General features: G+C 60.2%; 4 protein-coding genes across 8 annotated transcripts in view; 3 read left to right on the top strand and 1 right to left on the bottom strand.

The window, feature by feature from the left end:
* The first annotated feature begins 56 nt into the window (after positions 1 to 56).
* RILP (Rab interacting lysosomal protein) lies at positions 57 to 17,495 on the top strand. Of its 3 annotated transcripts, XR_007908067.1 has the most exons (9): positions 57 to 300; positions 741 to 864; positions 1,202 to 1,434; positions 1,611 to 1,802; positions 2,213 to 2,376; positions 2,520 to 2,642; positions 3,097 to 3,180; positions 3,542 to 4,151; positions 17,484 to 17,495. XR_007908067.1 is itself a non-coding variant. In XM_051809752.1 (8 exons), exons 1-8 carry the CDS (start codon positions 76 to 78, stop codon positions 3,696 to 3,698), a joined length of 1,191 nt encoding a protein of 396 aa, XP_051665712.1. In that variant the 5' UTR covers positions 57 to 75; the 3' UTR covers positions 3,699 to 4,458. The 3 variants fall into 3 exon arrangements, 2 of the variants coding, with proteins under 2 accessions (XP_051665712.1, XP_051665711.1); XM_051809752.1 differs by lacking the exon at positions 17,484 to 17,495 and having other exon boundaries at positions 1,313 to 1,434; positions 3,542 to 4,458; XM_051809751.1 differs by lacking the exon at positions 17,484 to 17,495 and having other exon boundaries at positions 3,542 to 4,458.
* On the top strand, positions 4,934 to 11,929 carry SCARF1 (scavenger receptor class F member 1). 2 transcript variants are annotated; one of them, XM_051809726.1, is made up of 11 exons: positions 4,935 to 5,816; positions 6,515 to 6,576; positions 6,899 to 7,000; positions 7,112 to 7,637; positions 8,078 to 8,296; positions 8,383 to 8,511; positions 8,598 to 8,701; positions 8,909 to 9,020; positions 9,097 to 9,221; positions 9,373 to 9,510; positions 9,862 to 11,929. In XM_051809726.1, exons 1-11 carry the CDS (start codon positions 5,722 to 5,724, stop codon positions 10,866 to 10,868), a joined length of 2,619 nt encoding a protein of 872 aa, XP_051665686.1. In that variant the 5' UTR covers positions 4,935 to 5,721; the 3' UTR covers positions 10,869 to 11,929. The 2 variants fall into 2 exon arrangements, with proteins under 2 accessions (XP_051665685.1, XP_051665686.1); XM_051809725.1 differs by having other exon boundaries at positions 4,934 to 5,816; positions 6,899 to 7,637.
* On the bottom strand, positions 14,133 to 15,892 carry LOC127481050 (cuticle collagen 1-like). The gene is made up of 3 exons (XM_051809885.1): positions 15,400 to 15,892; positions 14,857 to 15,230; positions 14,133 to 14,165 (listed from the first exon to the last, which is right to left on the bottom strand). The coding sequence occupies exons 1-3, from the start codon at positions 15,890 to 15,892 to the stop codon at positions 14,133 to 14,135; spliced, it is 900 nt and encodes a 299-aa protein (XP_051665845.1).
* Positions 15,951 to 17,516, top strand: part of SLC43A2 (solute carrier family 43 member 2) — a 30,184-nt gene continuing 28,618 nt past the window's right edge. The window contains exon 1 of one of the 2 annotated variants that reach the window (XM_051809739.1): positions 15,951 to 16,020. The gene's annotated coding sequence lies outside the window, so the exon portion shown is untranslated. Of the gene's footprint in view, positions 16,037 to 17,516 lie in introns of both variants that reach the window. The other variant, XM_051809738.1, reaches the window with a different exon arrangement.

Raw genomic sequence — 17,516 nt, 5'->3', positions numbered from 1 at the left:
CCCGCCCCGGGGGCGGCCCCGGACGGGGCGGGCCAGGCCGGGCCGGGCGGGCGGAGCGTGCGCGGGGCCCGGGCCATGGCGGAGCCGCTGTGGCGGACCCCGCCGGGCCGCCTGGCCCCGCCGCACGTCTATCGCATGGCGGGGGCTCTGGGCGCCGAGCTGCGCCGCCTCTCCGGCCGCTTCGGGCCCGAGGCCGTGGCCGGGCTGGTGCCGCCCGTGGTGCGGCTGCTGGAGCTGCTGGAGGCGCTGGTGGCCCCGGCGGGCGCCGAGGCGGGGGAGGCGCCGGCCGGGCCGCAGGAGGTGAGCGGGGCGCAGGGACCTTCCCCGGTGCCACCGACCCGCGCGTGTCCCCGCTGGAGACGGCTCCGACCCGGCTGTTCCCGGGGGATGGCTCTGAGCCGGCTGTTCCACATCCCGTGGGACGGCTCCGACCCGGCTGACCCCATTCCCCGTAGGGACGGCCCTGTCCCGGCTGTCCCCTTTGCCCAGCGGTTGGCTCTGACTCGGCCGTCCCGCATCCCCTGGGACGGCTCTGACCTGGCTGTCTCTGTCTCGTGGGATGGCTCTGGCCCGGCTCTCCCACATCCCCTGGGATGGCTCCGACCTGTCTGACCCAATTGACCCCCCTGGGATGGCTCTGACCCACTGTCCTGCTTTCTCGGAGTGGTGGCTCTGACCTGGCTGTCCCCCATCCCCTGGGACGCCTCTGACCCGGCTATGCTCCCCTCCCCGTCCCCCAGGACCCGGAGCAGAGGCTGTGGGAGGCCGAGCGCCAGGAGCAAACCCTGCACGGCCGCCTGGCCTGCCTGGAGGAGCAGAACCGGCAGCTCCTGGGGCAGCTTGCGGAGAGCCAATCCCAGGAAGGTGGGTGTCTCAGCGGGTTTGGGGTCCCCTGATGCCACAGGGTGTCCTTGTGGGGGATGGCAGACTGGGTGCAGGGCTGAAGCTGCTCTCTGGAGCCTGGAGACCTCAGCCCTGCAGACCTGTCCTACCAGGGACTATGAGTGTTACCTTGTTCTGCAAGGTAACACAGGGACCCCAAACCCCCAGAGCAGCCCCGAGCCCCCAGGACCAAGCTGGGACCACCCCCAGGAGGGTGGTGTAGGCAGGCATAGGGTGTGGGCTGCTTTGCCAGCACAAGGATGTGTTTGGAGTGGTCTAAAGCTCTCAGCTTCCCTCTTTCCACTGTTCCTACTCCGAGATCTACCAGGAATGTTAGAGTCTGGCAGAAACACTGAGAAACCTTGCAGTGTCGAGGGACTGGGGGAATCCGTGGATCCTGGAGGCAACTCATGCCTGTGTCTGGTCTCAGATAGCACAGCACGGAAGGAGCGGGAGGTGATGCTGCGGCTGAAGGAGGTGGTGGACAAGCAGAGGGATGAACTTCGTGCCCAGGCCCACGAGATTGTTTGCAAGAGCCGAGACACGGAGGCGGTGAGGGGTGTGGGAGCTCACGGGTGTGGTGTGAAGGGCCTGGGCACCTGCTTTCATGTCACATCCCCCCAGGGCTGTCACGGCTGCTGAGCCTGCTGGGGTAGTGCCTTGCCCGGTGGCTCTGATGTCCCTGGGTGGGGACACTGCCTCATTTTTGGCTGCCCTGGGCCCTCCAGCTGCAGGAACAGCTGCATCGCTTCATGTCCATGAACGAGGACCTGCGGCACAAGGTGGCCGTGGTGCAGGCTCAGCTCAAGAGTGCTCTGGAACAGAAGTCGGACCTGGAGGCTGAGATGCTGCAAATCCAGAAGGAAATGAGCAGGAGGAGCAGGACAGCCCAGGAGACTCAGCAGCCAGAGCCTGGCCTGGTGAGTCTGAGCCTGTGGCCTTGCTGCTGCCAGGCATAACTAACACTGACCTGACATTCCCAGCCCTGTGTGGAGCTTCTGGCACACCCAGAGCACCCAAATGCCAGCAGGACATGGTTGTTCAAGTAACCCCACAGCTGAAAATTGAACAGTGATGCCAGTAACATCTTTTTCTGTAAAAATTGATAGGGGTGGAGCAAAGCGAGATGACAGGAGGAAAAAACAGGTGGGACTTGAAGGATGAGGAGGGTTTGCCACATATGGTGATGGGCAGCAGGTGCTGGCCCATGGAGGGCTGAAGCAGCAAACTCATTCCTGAGACTTCCATCTCTGCCTGCACGTGGCACCCAGCCTTTGGGTGGGGGTTTCAGGGTCTCTCTTGCCTGCTGACTCTCTTTCCATCCTCCCAGGAAGGAGCCCCATCACCCACGGAGGAGCCACAGCACCAGGAAGGGGACAGGAGCCCTGCTCAGTGCTGCTTCTCCAAGGAAGAGCTGCAGCAGATCCTGCAAGAGCGGAATGAGCTCAAGACCAACCTGTTCTTGGTGCAGGAGGAACTGGCCTATTACCAGCGGTGAGTCCTGCTGTGGTGGTGGGGGCAGTGAGCCGGGTCCCTCCCGTCCCTGCAGCCACCCATGGCCACGAGGCTGCTCGTGACTCAGTTGGGGTGGAATCTTTCCCAGGCTGTTGGTTAACCAGTTGGCTGCTTTTTGCCAGGGAGCTGCTGAACGAGGAGAGAATTCCCGGCTTTTTCTTGAACGCGATGAAGTCAAATATCAAAAAACAGAGAAAAAAAATCAGAGCCAAAATGCTGGGAACGACGGAGGAGTCGGCGAGCAGGTGAGTCCAGCTGGCTGTGGCTGACAGGAGCCTCCCGTGCAGGGTTGGTGCTGGCTGGCAGGCTCTGGTGTTTCCATGTGGTATGACACCCTGGAAGGGAACTCCCCCAGGCCCAGAGCTGCCTCCTCCCTCCAGAGATCAAAGGTTTAATGTCTTAGGTTGGTGTCTTGCTCAGGTGTAGCCCTGGGAGCACCTCAGGGCCTGAGCTCTTTGCTGCAAGTCGTGTGTCCCTGTCACCAGTCACACATGGCCTGGCCAAATGCCACTGTCCCTGTGTGTGTGACAAAAGGGAGGCAAGGTGGTGGCACTGGGAGCACTGGACAAGGCAGACTGCACTGCATGGGTGCAGGTTTGTCCAGCTCCAGAGGGAGCCCTGGGGTGGCTCCAGCACTCACTGCTGTGGTGTGTCTGTGGCTCAGTGCAGGTTTTTTCCCCCTATTTCTTTGTCCTGCAGTGATGAAGATGAGGGCTCCTGGCTCCCAGCTCATGGCACAGACTGTGTGGATGCTCAGCCTCCTGAATCCAAAATTAGGAGCTTGTAAGTTTGCTCTTGTGCTGGGGTGCTGGTGGGGACAGACAGCTCTGCAAGTGAGGGCATTGGGGCTTAGCTGGGACCTGGCACTTGCTGAGCTTGGGTATGATGGGAAAGGAGTTGGGCTGCCCCATGCAGGGTTGGCAGGGATGCTGCCAAAATGGGGGTCATTGGTTTAGGGAGGATCTACCTTGTCCTGGGCAGGGACAGGGCAAGCCTTGCTGCTGCCCCTGCAGTGCCACACACTCCCAGGGCCTGCAGCCAGGCTGTGTCCTCCTGCTGCCACCAAAGCAGAGAGAGGTTGGGATCCAGCAGCTTCCCTGGGAAGGTTCTTCTCCCCCATGGCCATTATCTGCTCTCTCTGCAGTTTTGGGCTGTGGTATCAGGGCAGCAACAAAGAGCCCCCCACATCCAGCTGCTCCGGCACCTGGGAAATCATCGACTCGCTGGACACGGAGGTGGAGCCAGAGGGAGAGAAGGAGCCGGCAGCCAGTTCCCCCAACAGAGCCATGGCACCCCTCTGACCCCACCTGAACGGGAGCTGATCTGACCTCACAGCAGCACTTCCCAGCTCCTCTTCTTCTGGTGTCTTCGAGAGCAGCACGGCAGCCCTGGCCCCTTCCCTGTGCCGTGGTGACGGCGAAGCCAGAGCGTGGGCAGATTGCTGCAAACCCCCTGGGGCACTTGGATGTGGGGTGCCAGCCTGACATGGGACACCTCAGCACCTCTGGGCATCTCTGCCCATCAGCCACCCTTTCACTGTGCCCATGACTTAACTATGGGGGGTCCTGCACAGCTGTGCCCCCCCCCCCACTTCTCCCTGCTTGTAGCTCAGTGTGGTGAGGGTCTCCACCACAAAAGGGCTCTTCCCCTCCACTGGTGGCTTTTTCTGCCAAACCCCCCTGCTCAGAGCCCAGGATCCCATCACCCGATCCTGCTCTGGGGGGGTGTTTCACTTCACCCCTTTCCATTCATACGTCCCCCATCCCTGCAATGTGAAGGTTGAGGTGGAGTGTCCTGGGGTCACCACACAGCTGGAAGGGGCTGAGCACACTGCACCAGGTGTCCAGGTGCTCCTGTAGCTGGGACAGCCAGGATCAGCACTGCCAGTGCCACTCCTACACTTTTTAGGTATGGGGTGAATCAGTTTTGTACTGGGACTTCTTCCTGCTACTGCTGGGACAATCCTTGTGTTTGTGGGGGCCTATTGGTCCCCTCAGGTCAGGTACTTTATAGCTTTAAAACTGGAGTTGGAAATAAATCAATCACTTGTTTATTCTCTGAGGTCTCCCCTGCAGCCTCTGCTCTCTCCTGGCTTGGGAAGGGGCTGGGTGGTGCTCCTGGGGTTCACTCACCATTTTCTCCAGTGTAGCCACCAATGGCTGTGCTCTACCAGCCCCCCAAGCCCCCTTCGGTGGGTCAGCAGCGATGGGGAGGGGGCTCCAGGGGTGTGATGCTGCAGCTCTGGGCGTGGAGGAGTTAAATCCTGCATGACCAGAGGAGCAGTTGTGCTTCCAGCCACGAGTCCCCCCAGGCTGAGCCGGCCTTGAGTAGGAAAAAGGTGTTTCCTGTGCATCTGCTGACACAAAGCTCCTGGGGACATGGCGAGGTGGGACAGTGGCCAGCAGCCCTTTGAAGGCCAGCATAGGTCAAGCTGTGTTGCAGTGGGGGACATGGGGACCCCACCTTTGAGGCCCTGCCAGGGGTTGGCAGTGCCATGGGGTGACTCATGGGGGTCGGGGCAGGGGGAGGCAGTGGATGTCCTGCGTAGGTTGGGGGGGCATTGGCTAAAACAGCTTTGGGGGTGACAGAAGGAGGCACAGGGGGAGCCAGGTGAGATGCTCAGGAAGGTACCAGTGTTTCAAAGAAACCTTTGAACAATCTGAAAAGCACTTTTATTACAGCCAGGGAATGCAAAGGGGCAGGTGTTTTTCCCCAGTGCACTCCGCTGAGCCAAGAAATGCCATAGCTTTTTATACAGTTTGAAAGTAGCAAGTTTAAAATTATGTATACACACACTCTTTTTGCAGTCTGCCTTATCTAAATAGACACTTAGTTTTACCTCTTATTCTTACCATTATAGAGTAGTTACATAAAGTTTTATGTTTCAAAGAGTTTCAGGTTCCCCACCCCTCTCTACGTGCTAAAAAACCTTCCCTGTTCTCTAAACCATTTTATCTTAATTGCCCACAGTTTGGGCAGAAACTTTTAAGCAGTTTTACATTTTGCAAAGTCGCACTTACATCGCTAAATAGCTAAATTTTATTTCATTTTCTATTTCACCACCCCCCACGTGGTTGTGCCAAGCCCTTGGATGCCCATTTCTGCTGGCAGGGTGGCAACAAGGGCCGAAAACAGCCCTTTAGTGGCATTCCCTGCTCCCCTCCCTGCCGTACTCCTGACGTCTGGATTGGGGTGACTCCTCCCGCGTTTCCTCAGGAAGAAACCCAAGGCTGGAGGGAGGAAGAGGCCGCACCACGGGAGGGACGGGACAGACGGACGCCAGCGTGGGGCTGGGGAGCCACCAGGACTTGGGCCCTGGTGGTGATGGGGAGCGTCCAGCCCATCCTCTGCCTCCAGCTGTGGCTGTGGGTGCACAGCTCTGCCCAGGAGCTCGACCCCGATGGCAGGAACGTCTGCAGGTAGGTGCCGTGGGGGTCCCCACTTGTGCCCCTCCATCTCCTGGGCTTCTCAGCAACCCCAGAGGTGTGTTGTCCATCCGTCCTTCCACAGATGGAGATCTGCAGCCCGGCATCATGTGGGTACAGAGACTGGAGTGATGCTGGGGACCGTGGTTGGGGCACTCGGGGGCACTTGGGGCACCCAGACCCCTTCTCCAGGGGTTGTTTCTCATTCACCCCCAGTGCACAGGGCAATGGGGTGATACAGGACCCTTGGCAAAACTCATCGTGGGGAAACATTGGCATAGCAGACCCCAAAGGGCTTTGGGAGCTGATGTCCCCTAGTTTGCTGCCGTGTTGCCTCTCCCATTGGTCTTCCATCAACAGCGGCGCCTTTTGCTGCCTTTGTTTCAGTGCCTTATTTCTGCGTTGCTGGTGAAGCTTTGAGCCGTTCCCAGGGCACTGGGGACCCGTCACGGGCTCCATAGCGGCATTCCCGGCAGTTTGGGCAGGCCAGCCCCACCACCCACTCAGGCTGCAGGCTCCTAAATTTCCTTCTATTTTGCTGGTTTCCTTCCGGAGCGTTGTCCTTGTGGCCGCACTGCCGTCCCACCACTGGGGCGGGGGATCGCTTCGCCTTGGCTGAAGCCACAAGCAAAGCTGTCCTGGCCCCAGCACCCCCTGCCCTGGCTGACAGACCCTCCGGGTCTCTCCCACAGGTTCCCCACCGGCCTGGAGTGCTGCCCTGGCTGGAAGCAGGACGGGCGGGAGTGCACAGTTGGTGAGTGTTGGATGATGACGAAGCCGGACACTCAGTCACTGTTCTTTTCCAGGCGGCTCCTCCACAGTGCTGGGTGTTGGGGGGGAAGCCCTGCAGCTCTGCTCAAGGGACAGTGGTGGGGTACTGTGCCATGGGGACCCCCAAATGCCCGCTGAGCAAGCTGCTGGTGGTACTGTGGCTCAGATGGAGGGATGGAGCGGGAAGTGGGATGGCAGATTCCCCAGGAAGTCTGTCTCTGCAGCAGTGGGTGGCAGGTGGTCTGGCAGAGGGGTGTGAGCCTGGGGGGCCATTGTGTGCTGATATTTCTGCCCTGCCATGACAGCACTGTGCGAGGGAAAGGACGCCTGTGGGGAGGACGAGGTTTGTGTGAAACCCGGGGTCTGCCGCTGCAAACCCGGCTTCTTCGGAGCAGACTGCAGTTCCCGTGAGTGTTCCCACAGGGCTCAGCCAATCCCACCGTCACCTTTGCCAGCCGGGATGCTCCCGGGGGCTGCAGGACTTCCCCCCATTCCTCACTGTCTCCTTCCCCCCGCAGGCTGCCCCGAGCAGTACTGGGGCCCCGACTGCAAACAGAGCTGCCCGTGCCACCCCAACGGGCGCTGCGACCCGGTGAGCGGGCACTGCACCTGCGACCCCAACCACTGGGGACAGGTCTGCCAGTTCCCCTGCCAGTGTGGCCCCCACGGCCGCTGCGACCCCCTGACGGGCGCCTGCCACTGTGAGCCGGGCTGGTGGGCACCCCACTGCAAGAAGCAATGTCAGTGCAACCTCGCCAGCTCCCACTGCGACCCTCTGACCGGCCTCTGCCGCTGCCTGCCGGGCTGGTGGGGCAGGAGGTGCAGCTTCAAGTGCTCCTGCTACCACTCTCCCTGCGCCCAGGAGACGGGCAAGTGCGAGTGCAAGGCCGGGTTTTGGGGGCCGGCGTGCCAGCGGCGCTGTGACTGCGTGCACGGCTCCTGCAGCCCCGTCACCGGCCACTGCACCTGCGACCCCGGCTACCAGGGCAGGAGCTGCCGGGAGCCCTGTCCGGCGGGGAAATACGGGTCTCAGTGCGTGCACAGGTGAGCTGGGGGCAGCAGGGGGATCCAGTGAGTACCCCCGGGTGGCAGTCACACCTGGAGGGAAGTCATCACGGTAGTGTCTGTCTGGTCAGGGAGACCCATCCTGTGGGATTTAAGCATCCCTGGTTGGATGCAGCATCAGCATTGTCCCAAAAGAAACATCTCACTAATGCCAGCAGAAAGTGCTGGTGTCACCCTAAAATTGCATTATCCTTAGTCCTGCTCCCCAAGGTGATAAAACAGCATCTCCCCTGTCTCTTCCAACCAGAATATTCTGTGATTTTGCTCTCCTCCTATCCTCTTGCTACTACAGAGTGCTTGGCACTACACAGTATTTCCCTGTGGCCCAAACTGATGCTCAGTGCTGGTGTGGGGTGAAACCTGCTTTTTGAGGGGCCAGGGGTGGGTGTTGTGACTTCACTGCCCCTCTGCCCATGCAGCTGTGGGAGCTGCAAACGCAGCCAGCCCTGCTCACCCGTGGATGGCTTCTGCCTGGCCTGCCAGCCTGGTTGGAATGGGACTCTCTGCAAGGATCCCTGCGCTCCCGGTTTCCATGGCGAGAGCTGCCTCCAGCCGTGTCCCCGCTGCCTGCGAGGGGAGCCCTGTGACCCTGAGACTGGGTCCTGCCTGCACTGTGATCCCGGCTGGACAGGACCCAGGTATGCCCAGGATGGAGTTGCTGGTGCTCAGGGGGGTCTCTGCTCTGAGGTGCAGCCGGCTGATGCTTTGCTCTCTGTCTTGGCAGCTGCAACAACTCCTGCCCCACAGGCACCTTCGGCGATGGGTGCCAGCTCCTCTGCCCCGAGTGTGTTGCAGGGAGCTGTGATCCCGTGACAGGAGTTTGCATCTGCCAGGCAGGCTACTGGGGAGACAGGTAACGCCAGGACAATTCTGGGAGCAGGGCAGGGCTGGGGCCTCGCTCTCTCCAGGGGCATTTCCCTCCTTTCCTCTCTCTTCCAGCTGCAACGACACCTGTCCAGAGGGATATTTTGGAGTGAATTGTTCTGAGCCCTGCCAGTGCTCCCGGGGGACCTGTGACCCTGTGCAGGGTGACTGTGTGCTGAGTAAGAGCAACCTCAGATTTACTACTGGGCAAGGGATGGTCACATCCTCACTGGAGAAGGTGCCAGGAGGCTGGGATGCAGCTTGGTCCTACCTGGTGCTTCCTGGCCCAACCATGAGTTGCCAGCTCCTGCATTCTCCATGCAGGGCAGTTCTCTGGGCTTCACAGCCACAGGGCATTCCGCACTCAACCCGTGCTCTCCACACAGGTTTGAAGGACCACGGAGCCCTTGCAGCCGCCATCCTTGTCCCTCTCCTGCTGCTGCTGCTCTGCGTTGCCTGCTGTTGCTGTGGAGCCAGCCCAGCAGATGCTAGAGACAGGTATTTTTTCATATTTTGCAACCTTTGACACAAACCCCATCTCGTGTATCCCTTGATGTCCATCTCTGCCGTGCAGGGCTGCTGTGCCGGACGACGATGTCGTGGCCAGGATGAAGCACCACGTGCAGGGGGTGCTGGCGAACCTCAGTGCTATGATGCCCTGCTTCAACCTGGGAGGCTCTAAACTCCCCAAAGTCACAGGTAAAAAAAGCAGAGCTGTCAACAGCACTTCCAGAGGGTCACCCCCACCCCGTGATCTCTGCAGTGTCAGGGAAGCTTCCAACTCCTCTCCCAGCCCCGCCCTCAGCACCCTGGGGTGCCCAAGCTCAACTGGGTGTCTTTTCCTTCCCAGTGTCCCACCATGACACGGAAATCCCCTTCAACCCCAGCTTTATTGAGTCGCCGTCGGCCGCGTGGGTGTCAGACAGCTCCTTCTCCTCCTTCGACACCGACAACGAGGGACCCGAGTACTCTGTCCCTCCCAGAGAAGGTGACATCCATGGCTGCTCCTCCTCTCCCTGGCCACCTGCAGCCTATCTGGGCTGCCAGGGTCAATCCTGCCCCACTACTAACCTTGGCTGTCCCAGGGATGGGTGCTGGGCCCAGACAGTGTTTATTTCCATGCCCTTGTTTTCCTGTCTGCAGGGACACACCGGGGCTGTGCTTGACCTCGTGTGGCAGAACATGCCCAGCGTGGGCAGTCCGATTTCACAGCCTCCTCCCTGGGAAACGATCCCAGGGACAATCCTGTTGCCCCAGCCCCTGTCCCAGTGTCCCCGAGTGTGTCCCTGGGCAGGGCAGTGGCTCTGGCAGCCGTAACTCTTGTCACCTTCTCCCACAGGCATCCCGCTGCTGGGGGGTGCTGAGCTGCAGGATGGGACATCCCCCCCTGGTGAGGTGCTCCCAGACCCATCTGCCTTCGACTCTGAGGATGTGTCCCAGCCCTTCGCCATCCCTCGCACCTCCAGCATCGCCAAGGCCAAGCGACCCTCCGTGTCCTTCGCCGAGGGGACAAAATTTGGGGCAGTGGAGACCCCCAGCCCCAGCTGGAAGCCCAAGACCCCATGGGGCCCATCCAAGCTGACCCAAACAGCAGGGGATGTGGCAGCAGAGCCCCAGAGTGAGCGACCAGCCAGTGATTGCTACGAGAACCCCGAGCCCCTCAGCAAGGGGGAGGAAAGCCACCGGCCATCGCCACGGGCCACCCCGGGGGGACGCAGGAGGGTGGTCTCCAGCACCAGGCACGTGGCCCAGAGAGTGGAGGCACTGGAAGCAGCTGCAAAATCTGGCAGCTGGGAGGCGAAGGGGAAAGAGCCCAATGTCACCACCATCTACATGATGGTGGGAACGGCCGGGCAGGACCCCAAGGCAGAAGGAGGTGGCGAGGGACCGGTCCAGGCTGTGCTGAAGCGTCTGGGCAGCTTGCAGAGGGGCAAGTGGGCTGCCAAGGAGGAGCCCAAGGTGAGGAGGAGCATGGAGGCCATCCAGAAGCCACCCCGCCGGGCCCTGGCGCAGCACAGAGACTCAGTGAACAGCTGCAAGCAGAGGGAGAGTGTCCCAGGGGCTCCGGCTGAGCCATCCTCCAGCAAGCACCAGCATCTCCCTGCGAAGAGACTGTCCCTCCTTCTTGCAGCTCTCTCATCAAAAAGCACCGGAGCCCAGGATGGGGCCAGCGAAGCTGTGGGTGCCACTGAGAGGGGCAAAAGCCCTGAGTTAGTTGTCAGCCTTGAAACAAAGGGACAGGCTGCCATGGAGGAAGAACCCAAATACGAGAATGTGACCAGCAGTGGTGCCAATTCACCCTCCAGCCCTGGCAAGGAGCTGCTGACCACCCCTGCAGCCACCTGAGCCACCAGTGCCTGGGCTGGGACAGTGGGAGCCCAGGGGATGCCTCCAACCCCATCTTGGGGGGAGCCAAGATCCCGCTCCGAGCTGTGAACTGGAGAAGCATCGAGCCTTTCCCTGACCCCCTCTCTTCCCTCTGTGCTGTGTTGCTGGACCCTCGCTGGCTAGCACAGCCAGTGAGATGGGTGATGCCAAGAGCCACAGCGGTGGCAGCCTGTGGGATTGTGGTGCTTCAGAGCTGCTTTCCTGCTCTCCCCTGCCTTACCTGCCACATCTGTGTCTGCAAAGCCTGGGGGCACAGCGATGCTCTGGGTGTGATGGTGACACCTTCAAGTCCCTGTTGGCAGTGGGCCTGGGGACATACATCCTCTTAAACAGGAGCAGGGCGGCTGGAGGCTCAGCTGGGAAATGCACAGGCGAGAAAGAGTTTCACCCCATCGGCTTTTGCTTTTCCCTGTCCCAATTCCAGTGATGCTGCTCGGAGCCTCCTGCTATAAAGGTGCTTCTCGCTGAAGGGGATTATTTTGTGGAGCTGGGCTGAGGAGAGATGATGGGCTGTCACGAGCAGCTTCAGAGAAAATTAATTTTAGCTGCTTATCTCAAAGGGTATCTGGGTCTGCAGGGGTTTATCTGTGGCAGGCCCTGGCTGCCTTTGCTTCTACGCACTTGTGTAGCCCATGGAAAGGCTTGTGGCACAGCATGGGGTGTAGCCACGGCCTTTTAAACTGCATGCAATGCCAGGCTGCAGTTGTGCAAGAGCAAACGTGGCAGCTGGGCAGTGCCCATCAACCTGTGCACCTGGCGCCGTGCTGGTCCTGATAAGGATGAAAGTTGCGTGGAAAACAGGATTTCTACGGGTCCCCTGAGCTCCTGCCATCTCCCACGCCTCATTCCTGCTGTAAAGGCGGTTGAGATGTCAAAGAGGATTTGCAGCCTGATCTGGTTTTAGATGTATCTAAGTGGTAGAAGGTTTATTGTATATTTTTCTGTTATTTTGCATGGCGTGAAAGCCTTGGAGTGAAAATTAAATGTTACCAAACCCCTTCAGGAGATGGGTTTCCCAACCACCCTCTGAATCAAAGACATGGCCAGGAATATTCTCCAAAGTGTGGAAACAGTTGGCAACCTTAGGCTTTTGGTTTTTTGGTGGTTTTTTTAACATGTTCTGGTTCTGCTGAGTTCTGAACTCTCACTCGGTGAGCCGAGTTCTCCACAGAGCTGGAGACAGGAGTGCAGGGGGAATGTGAGTGGGCTGTGAGCATCCAGAGCACCTACACTGCAGCCTGAACCTCACATATGGTCTCCTTCTGATCTGGCACTGCTCAGCTGGGGTTCAGGGTTTGGGGTGTTTCAGAAAACACAGTAGGTTTTGCTTTTACCCTTTTGCTTTTCGTGGGTGCTTCTCCACAGTGCAAAGCGCCGAATCCCCACAGTCCTGATTTTGGCTGGGAGGCTTCCAATTTTGCAGCCAGCATGAAGCACCCTTTCCTGCAGTGGAAGCACCCACTGCCACGATTGTAACACCAAATATTCCGGTATACAAGTAAAAATATTTGCTCATCCTGGCAGGACCGGAGCAGCAGCCTGGCCAGACCTCTGCTCTGCACAGGCTGGTTTTTATTTTGACGGTTCTATTGCAGAGGCAGGGACAGTCCCACGTTTGATTTACAAGCAGCCATTTTTTTCCCTGATCGGGTGGATATTTTCAGCCTGTGAGCTGAGCAGTGTTGTGCCAGAAGTGAACGAACGTCACGTGAGCTGGTTCGCCCTGGGTACAGCATCTAAATAGCTGACAGCAACCTGACAGCCTTCCTGCCGCTGAAAGGAGAGAACGCCGCTGCTGCGAGAGCCGCTCGTGTTCACGGGCTGAGCCCGAGGCTGGATGTTTCCCCGGCTTGAAGATGAAGCATCTTCGCCCTCCCTGGGCGGTGCAAGGGAAACGAGCTGCGGATTTCCAGCGTGTGGCTGCCCATGCACACACCGGCAGCGTGGCTGCGCTGGTGTCTTCTTGCCGGGGATGCTTCCAATCGGGCTTTGCCATGGTTTTAATCCTGGATGCGGGAGACCTGCAGAGCGGGCGGGCGAGGGAGGGTTTGATGTCTTCCCATGCTGGATCTCTGACTTTCCAAATCCTGCTGCAGTGGTTTTAAGCCAGACAGTGGGAAGTGATCCGTGTGCGGGGCCTGTCTGTAAGCAGAGAGGTGTCTGTGCTCTGCTGGGGCAGCTCTTGGCTCACAGGTAGGAACAGAGGCTTGAGCTGTACCTCATTGCCACAGGGGTCTGTCCCTTAGCCTGCAGCCTTGTTGTCTCCATTCCCAAACTTCCCAAGCATTTGAAGAGGACCATGTCATTTATTCCAGTGGCTCCATCAGAGCAGGAGCTGTCACCTCCCTTCCAGCCTGAGCTCATTCTTGGCCAGTTTCTATAAATGTGTCTCTGTGTCAGTAATGTTCTTCAGCTCCACTTTATTTTTTTTCTCCCCATGCTGTTTATTTAGTCCCGGGGGTATTTATGGCTGATCATGAATCACCTGATAGCTTCTTTTCTCCTTCTAGGATAGGACACCCAAGCCCCCTCCATGCTCTCACTGTGGCAAAGGGTTCCCGTGTCCTCAAACAGCCTCTGAGCCCTCCTTGTGCTCCCTCCTATCGCGGTTTGTGTTTCTTGGACACAGCAACCAGGTCTGGGTGCTCAAGTCTCCCGGGGTCTCGTGCTGCCTCAGCCTTCCTCTACCTCTGCTAAACACGTGGCACTGATCCAGGATGCCTTGTTTTCTTTGGGCTTTTGTTTGTTTGTTTGCATTGGCTTAAATCCACTTTCCAGCTGCTGAAGCGTTTGACCCTTCTCCCACAGCCAAGGCTGAGGAGTTTCCTCTTCCCACCCACCCCAGCCTGACCCTTTCACAGGGGTGCCGTGGTGGGTACACATCCCTCTGCTTCCTCTGGGGTGTTTACCTGCCCCAAATGCTATTTTCATCTCCTTTGGCTGAGAAAATATTCCCTGTAATGATTCTAGGGATACATGGACACCTCCTCTGGACCAGGACCTCACTAATGAGGGCTGGGCTTATGGCAGGACTAGAAATCCCACAGAAGGATGCTGTGAAAATAAATTCAATAGAAAAAGAGAGCAGAGCTCTGGTGAGCTCGGGTGTGAAGCTGCTCTTGTGGCTGGTGATGATTTTACTTTTATTTAATGAAATTGGGCTGCATCCCCAGCAGTGTGACCAGCAGGTCCAGGGAGGGGATTCTCCTCCTCTCCTCTGCTCTACTGAGGCCCCACCTGGAGTGGTCTGTCCAGCTGTGAGGAGCCCAAAATGAGAAGGACATGCATCTATTGGAGGAAGTCCAAAGGAGGCCATGAAGAGGATCAGAGGCTGGAGCACCTCTGCTGTGGAGGCAGGCTGAGAGGGCTGGGGGTGTTCAGCCTGGAGAAGAGACTCCAGGGAGACTTTATAGCACCTTCTAGTGTGTGAAGGGACACCAAGGGAGCTCAAGAGGGACTTTGACAGGATAAAGGGGAATGGCTTCCCACTGCTAGAGGGCAGGGTTAGATTAGATATTGTGAAGAAATTCTTCCCAGTGAGGGTGGTGAGGCCCTGGCACAGGTTGCCCAGAGAAGCTGTGGCTGCCCCATCCCTGAAAGTGTCCAAGGCCAGGTTGGATGGAGCTTGGAGCAACCTGGTCTGGTGGAAGGTGCCCCTGCCCATGACAGGGGGCTGGAACAAGATGATTTTTTAGGTTCCTTCCAACCCAAACTGTTCTGTGGTTCTATGAACGAGCTGACTGGGTGCCTGCTCCCAAACCGGCCTTTTAACGAGGGAAGAGCAGCTTCTCTGCTCCCTCTTTGATCAAGGGAGCGGGACAGGTGGGATTTGCAGGACAGGTGGGATTTGCAGGACAGGTGGGATTTGCAGGACAGGTGGGTTCACGGGATGGATCCAGTGCCTGTAACCGCGGCAGAGGAGCAGCAGTAGCACAGGAGCTGTTACCGACACGGCCCCGTGTGCCCGGCTGGGCTGTGCGGGCAGGAGCCGCTCTGCTGTCGCACAGTGAGAGCGCTGCGGCTCCTCCGGCTGCCGCCCGGGGCCGGCGGAGACCGGCACCGAACCCCGCGGGGCCGGGCGGGGCAGCGGCCGGCGAGGCTCATCCCGCATCACCTCCCGCCGCCGCCGTCCCGTTTCTCTCCCTTTTCCCTGGAAGGCGGCGGTGCCGGTGCGTGTCACGGTCCCTGCGGAGGGTCCGTGCGTGTCCCCCCGGTGTGTCCCGTGCCCGCCCCGCACAGCGGGTGTTGTGTCCCGGGGGCGTGTGGCCGTCCCGGGAGAGACCAGGTGCGGCCCGGGGCGGGGGTACGGGGCAAAGGGACCTGGAGGATACGGGAGGAGGGGGATATCGGGGAGGGTACCTGGATACCGGGTGGGGGGCACCGGGCGGGGGTACCAGGGGGATCCCGAGGGGTATAGGGGGAGATATTGGTGGGTATCGGGGGAGGGGGGGCACCAGGGGGGTACCGGGTGGGGGGTATCAGAGGGTACCGAGGGGGGAGTATCGGGGGGAGATATCGGGGGGGTACCAAGGGAATCCCTGAGGGTGCCGGGGGCAGATATCAGGGGGTCCCGGGTGAATCCCGGGGGTCCCGGGGGGGTTCCCGGGGGCAGATATCAGGGGGTCTCGGGTGGATCCTGGGGGTCCCAGGTATCCCAGGGGTCCCGGGGGGGTTCCCGGGGGGTACCGGGGGCAGATATGGGTGGATCTCGACTGGATCCCGGGGGCAGATATCGGTGGATCCCGGGTGGATCCCGGGGGGGTCCCGGGGAGGTCCCGGGGGCAGATATCGGTGGATCCCGGGTGGATCCCGGGTGGATCCCGAGGGGGTCCCGGGTGGATCCCGGGGGGGTCCCGGGTATCCCGGGGGGCTCCCGGGGGGTTCCCAGGGGCAGATATCGGTGGATCCCGGGGGGGTCCCGGGTATCCCGGGTATCCCGGGGGTCCCGGGAGGGGGGGCGCGCGAGCCGGCACGTGCCCCATCGGCACCGGCGCGCGCCCCCATTGGCCGGGGCGGCGGCCAATCAGCGGCGGCGCCTGTTTTTGCCTGGGAGGAGGGATAAAAAGCCCGGGCGGGACCCGCGCGGAGCGGAGCGGGCGCGGCACCGGCGGTGAGCGGGCTCGGGGGTACGGGGAGACGAGGGGGGCTATCAGGGGGTGGGGGGCTCCGGGGGGAAGTCCCGGGGCGCGCCGAGGCCTTGCAGGGGGACGCGCGGGGTGGGGTTTGCACGGGGGAGGTTTTTGCGTGGGGTGTGATCGGGGAGGGGTTTGCACGGGAGGGGGTCGGTGGGTGCTTTGGGGGGGGAGGCTGCGGGGAAGGAGAGGGGGATTGGGGGGTAATAGGGTGTATAGGGGTACGCGGGTGCATGGGGGGATTCATGGCAGGCAGCGGAGGGAGAGGGGATGGATGGGGAGAGCCGGGTGGTGGTGGGTGGGGGGCTGCATGGGGAGCGGGGTGCAGCGGGGCTGTTCGGGGGAGCTGGGGCACGGGGGTGGTGCAGAGCATGAGTGGGGTGTGCTGGGGAAAATGGGGTGTGCTTTGGGGGCGGCTGGTAGGGGGAGAGCGGGGATGCACCTCTTGTCGCAGAGAGGGGCTCTGGGCTGGGGAAGGGTACTGGGACTGGGGAGGAGGCTGCGGGTGCAGCGCTGAGGAAGAGGAGGAGAGGTGATGGAGGAAACGCGTCGTGGGCTGCGCTGGGGCCTGTGCCGTGGGTGGGTGGGTATGGGGGGGCACGGCTGCAGACTGGCTTTTAGGGCAGGGGTCTTTGAGCCAGTTTCCGTAGCTGGAAGGGGCACCACTGCAGGGAGCTGAGTCAGACCCCCATCCCACCAAAGCACCTCGGGCTGGGGCCTGTGCCCCATGGAAAACCCTGGGAAGCTGTCCTGGCCGGGTGTGTGGCCAGCTGGTTTCCCCATTGTGCCGGATTGAGGTGTGCTCAGGCTGGCAAAAGCCTCAGCTTCTCTAAAATGGTCACCTGCCTTGTGACCCAGGGGTTGCCCCACACCTCAGGGCTCCCCAGAGCTGCCCCTTGGCCAGCCAGGTCTGCTCCCAAATCTGCTGCTTGCTCCCATGGGACCCAGGGGCTGGGACAAGTGGAGACAGTTAATCTGGCCACAGCATCTGTGGGGCAACCTGGAGATGCCAGTGATCTGTGTCCCAGCTGGATGGTCTGGCAGGTAGCAAAAGGCACTCCTTGATGAGCCAGGGGTGGTATAAATTGCATGTTTAGGACCCTCACTCACATTCCAGAGCAAATCTGTGCCCTATGTGGGGCAGAGCAGAGCTGTTGGATAGTTTAAAGCCACCATTAGGGATGTGGGGCTGTGTCCCAGCCTCTGCCTGCTGGCAGCAGGGAGATTGGGGTGCTGGCTGAAACCCCCCCACTCTGGCACGTGTTTCCTCACTGCCTTATCAATGAGCTGCCTGCCCAGTACAGGTGATGGGGGGTGGGCTCGGGGCAGTTGCTCTTTGCTGCATTTTCATACCTGTTGCTCAGGAAGCGGAACAGAGTCCTTGCGCACTCCTGTGTCATGTGGAGTGTCCACTGGAGGGGCTGTTCCAAGGGCACCTGAGCTCCCCCATCCCTCCAGGTCACTTGGCAAGCTG

Source organism: Manacus candei, unplaced genomic scaffold (genome assembly GCF_025592945.1).
Source record: "Manacus candei isolate 608988 ecotype Guabito, Panama unplaced genomic scaffold, ASM2559294v1 h1tg000076l, whole genome shotgun sequence".
Classification (NCBI taxonomy): domain Eukaryota; kingdom Metazoa; phylum Chordata; class Aves; order Passeriformes; family Pipridae; genus Manacus; species Manacus candei.
The sequence above is the reverse complement of the archived record's forward strand: the minus strand, read 5'-3'. Positions and strand labels throughout refer to the sequence as shown.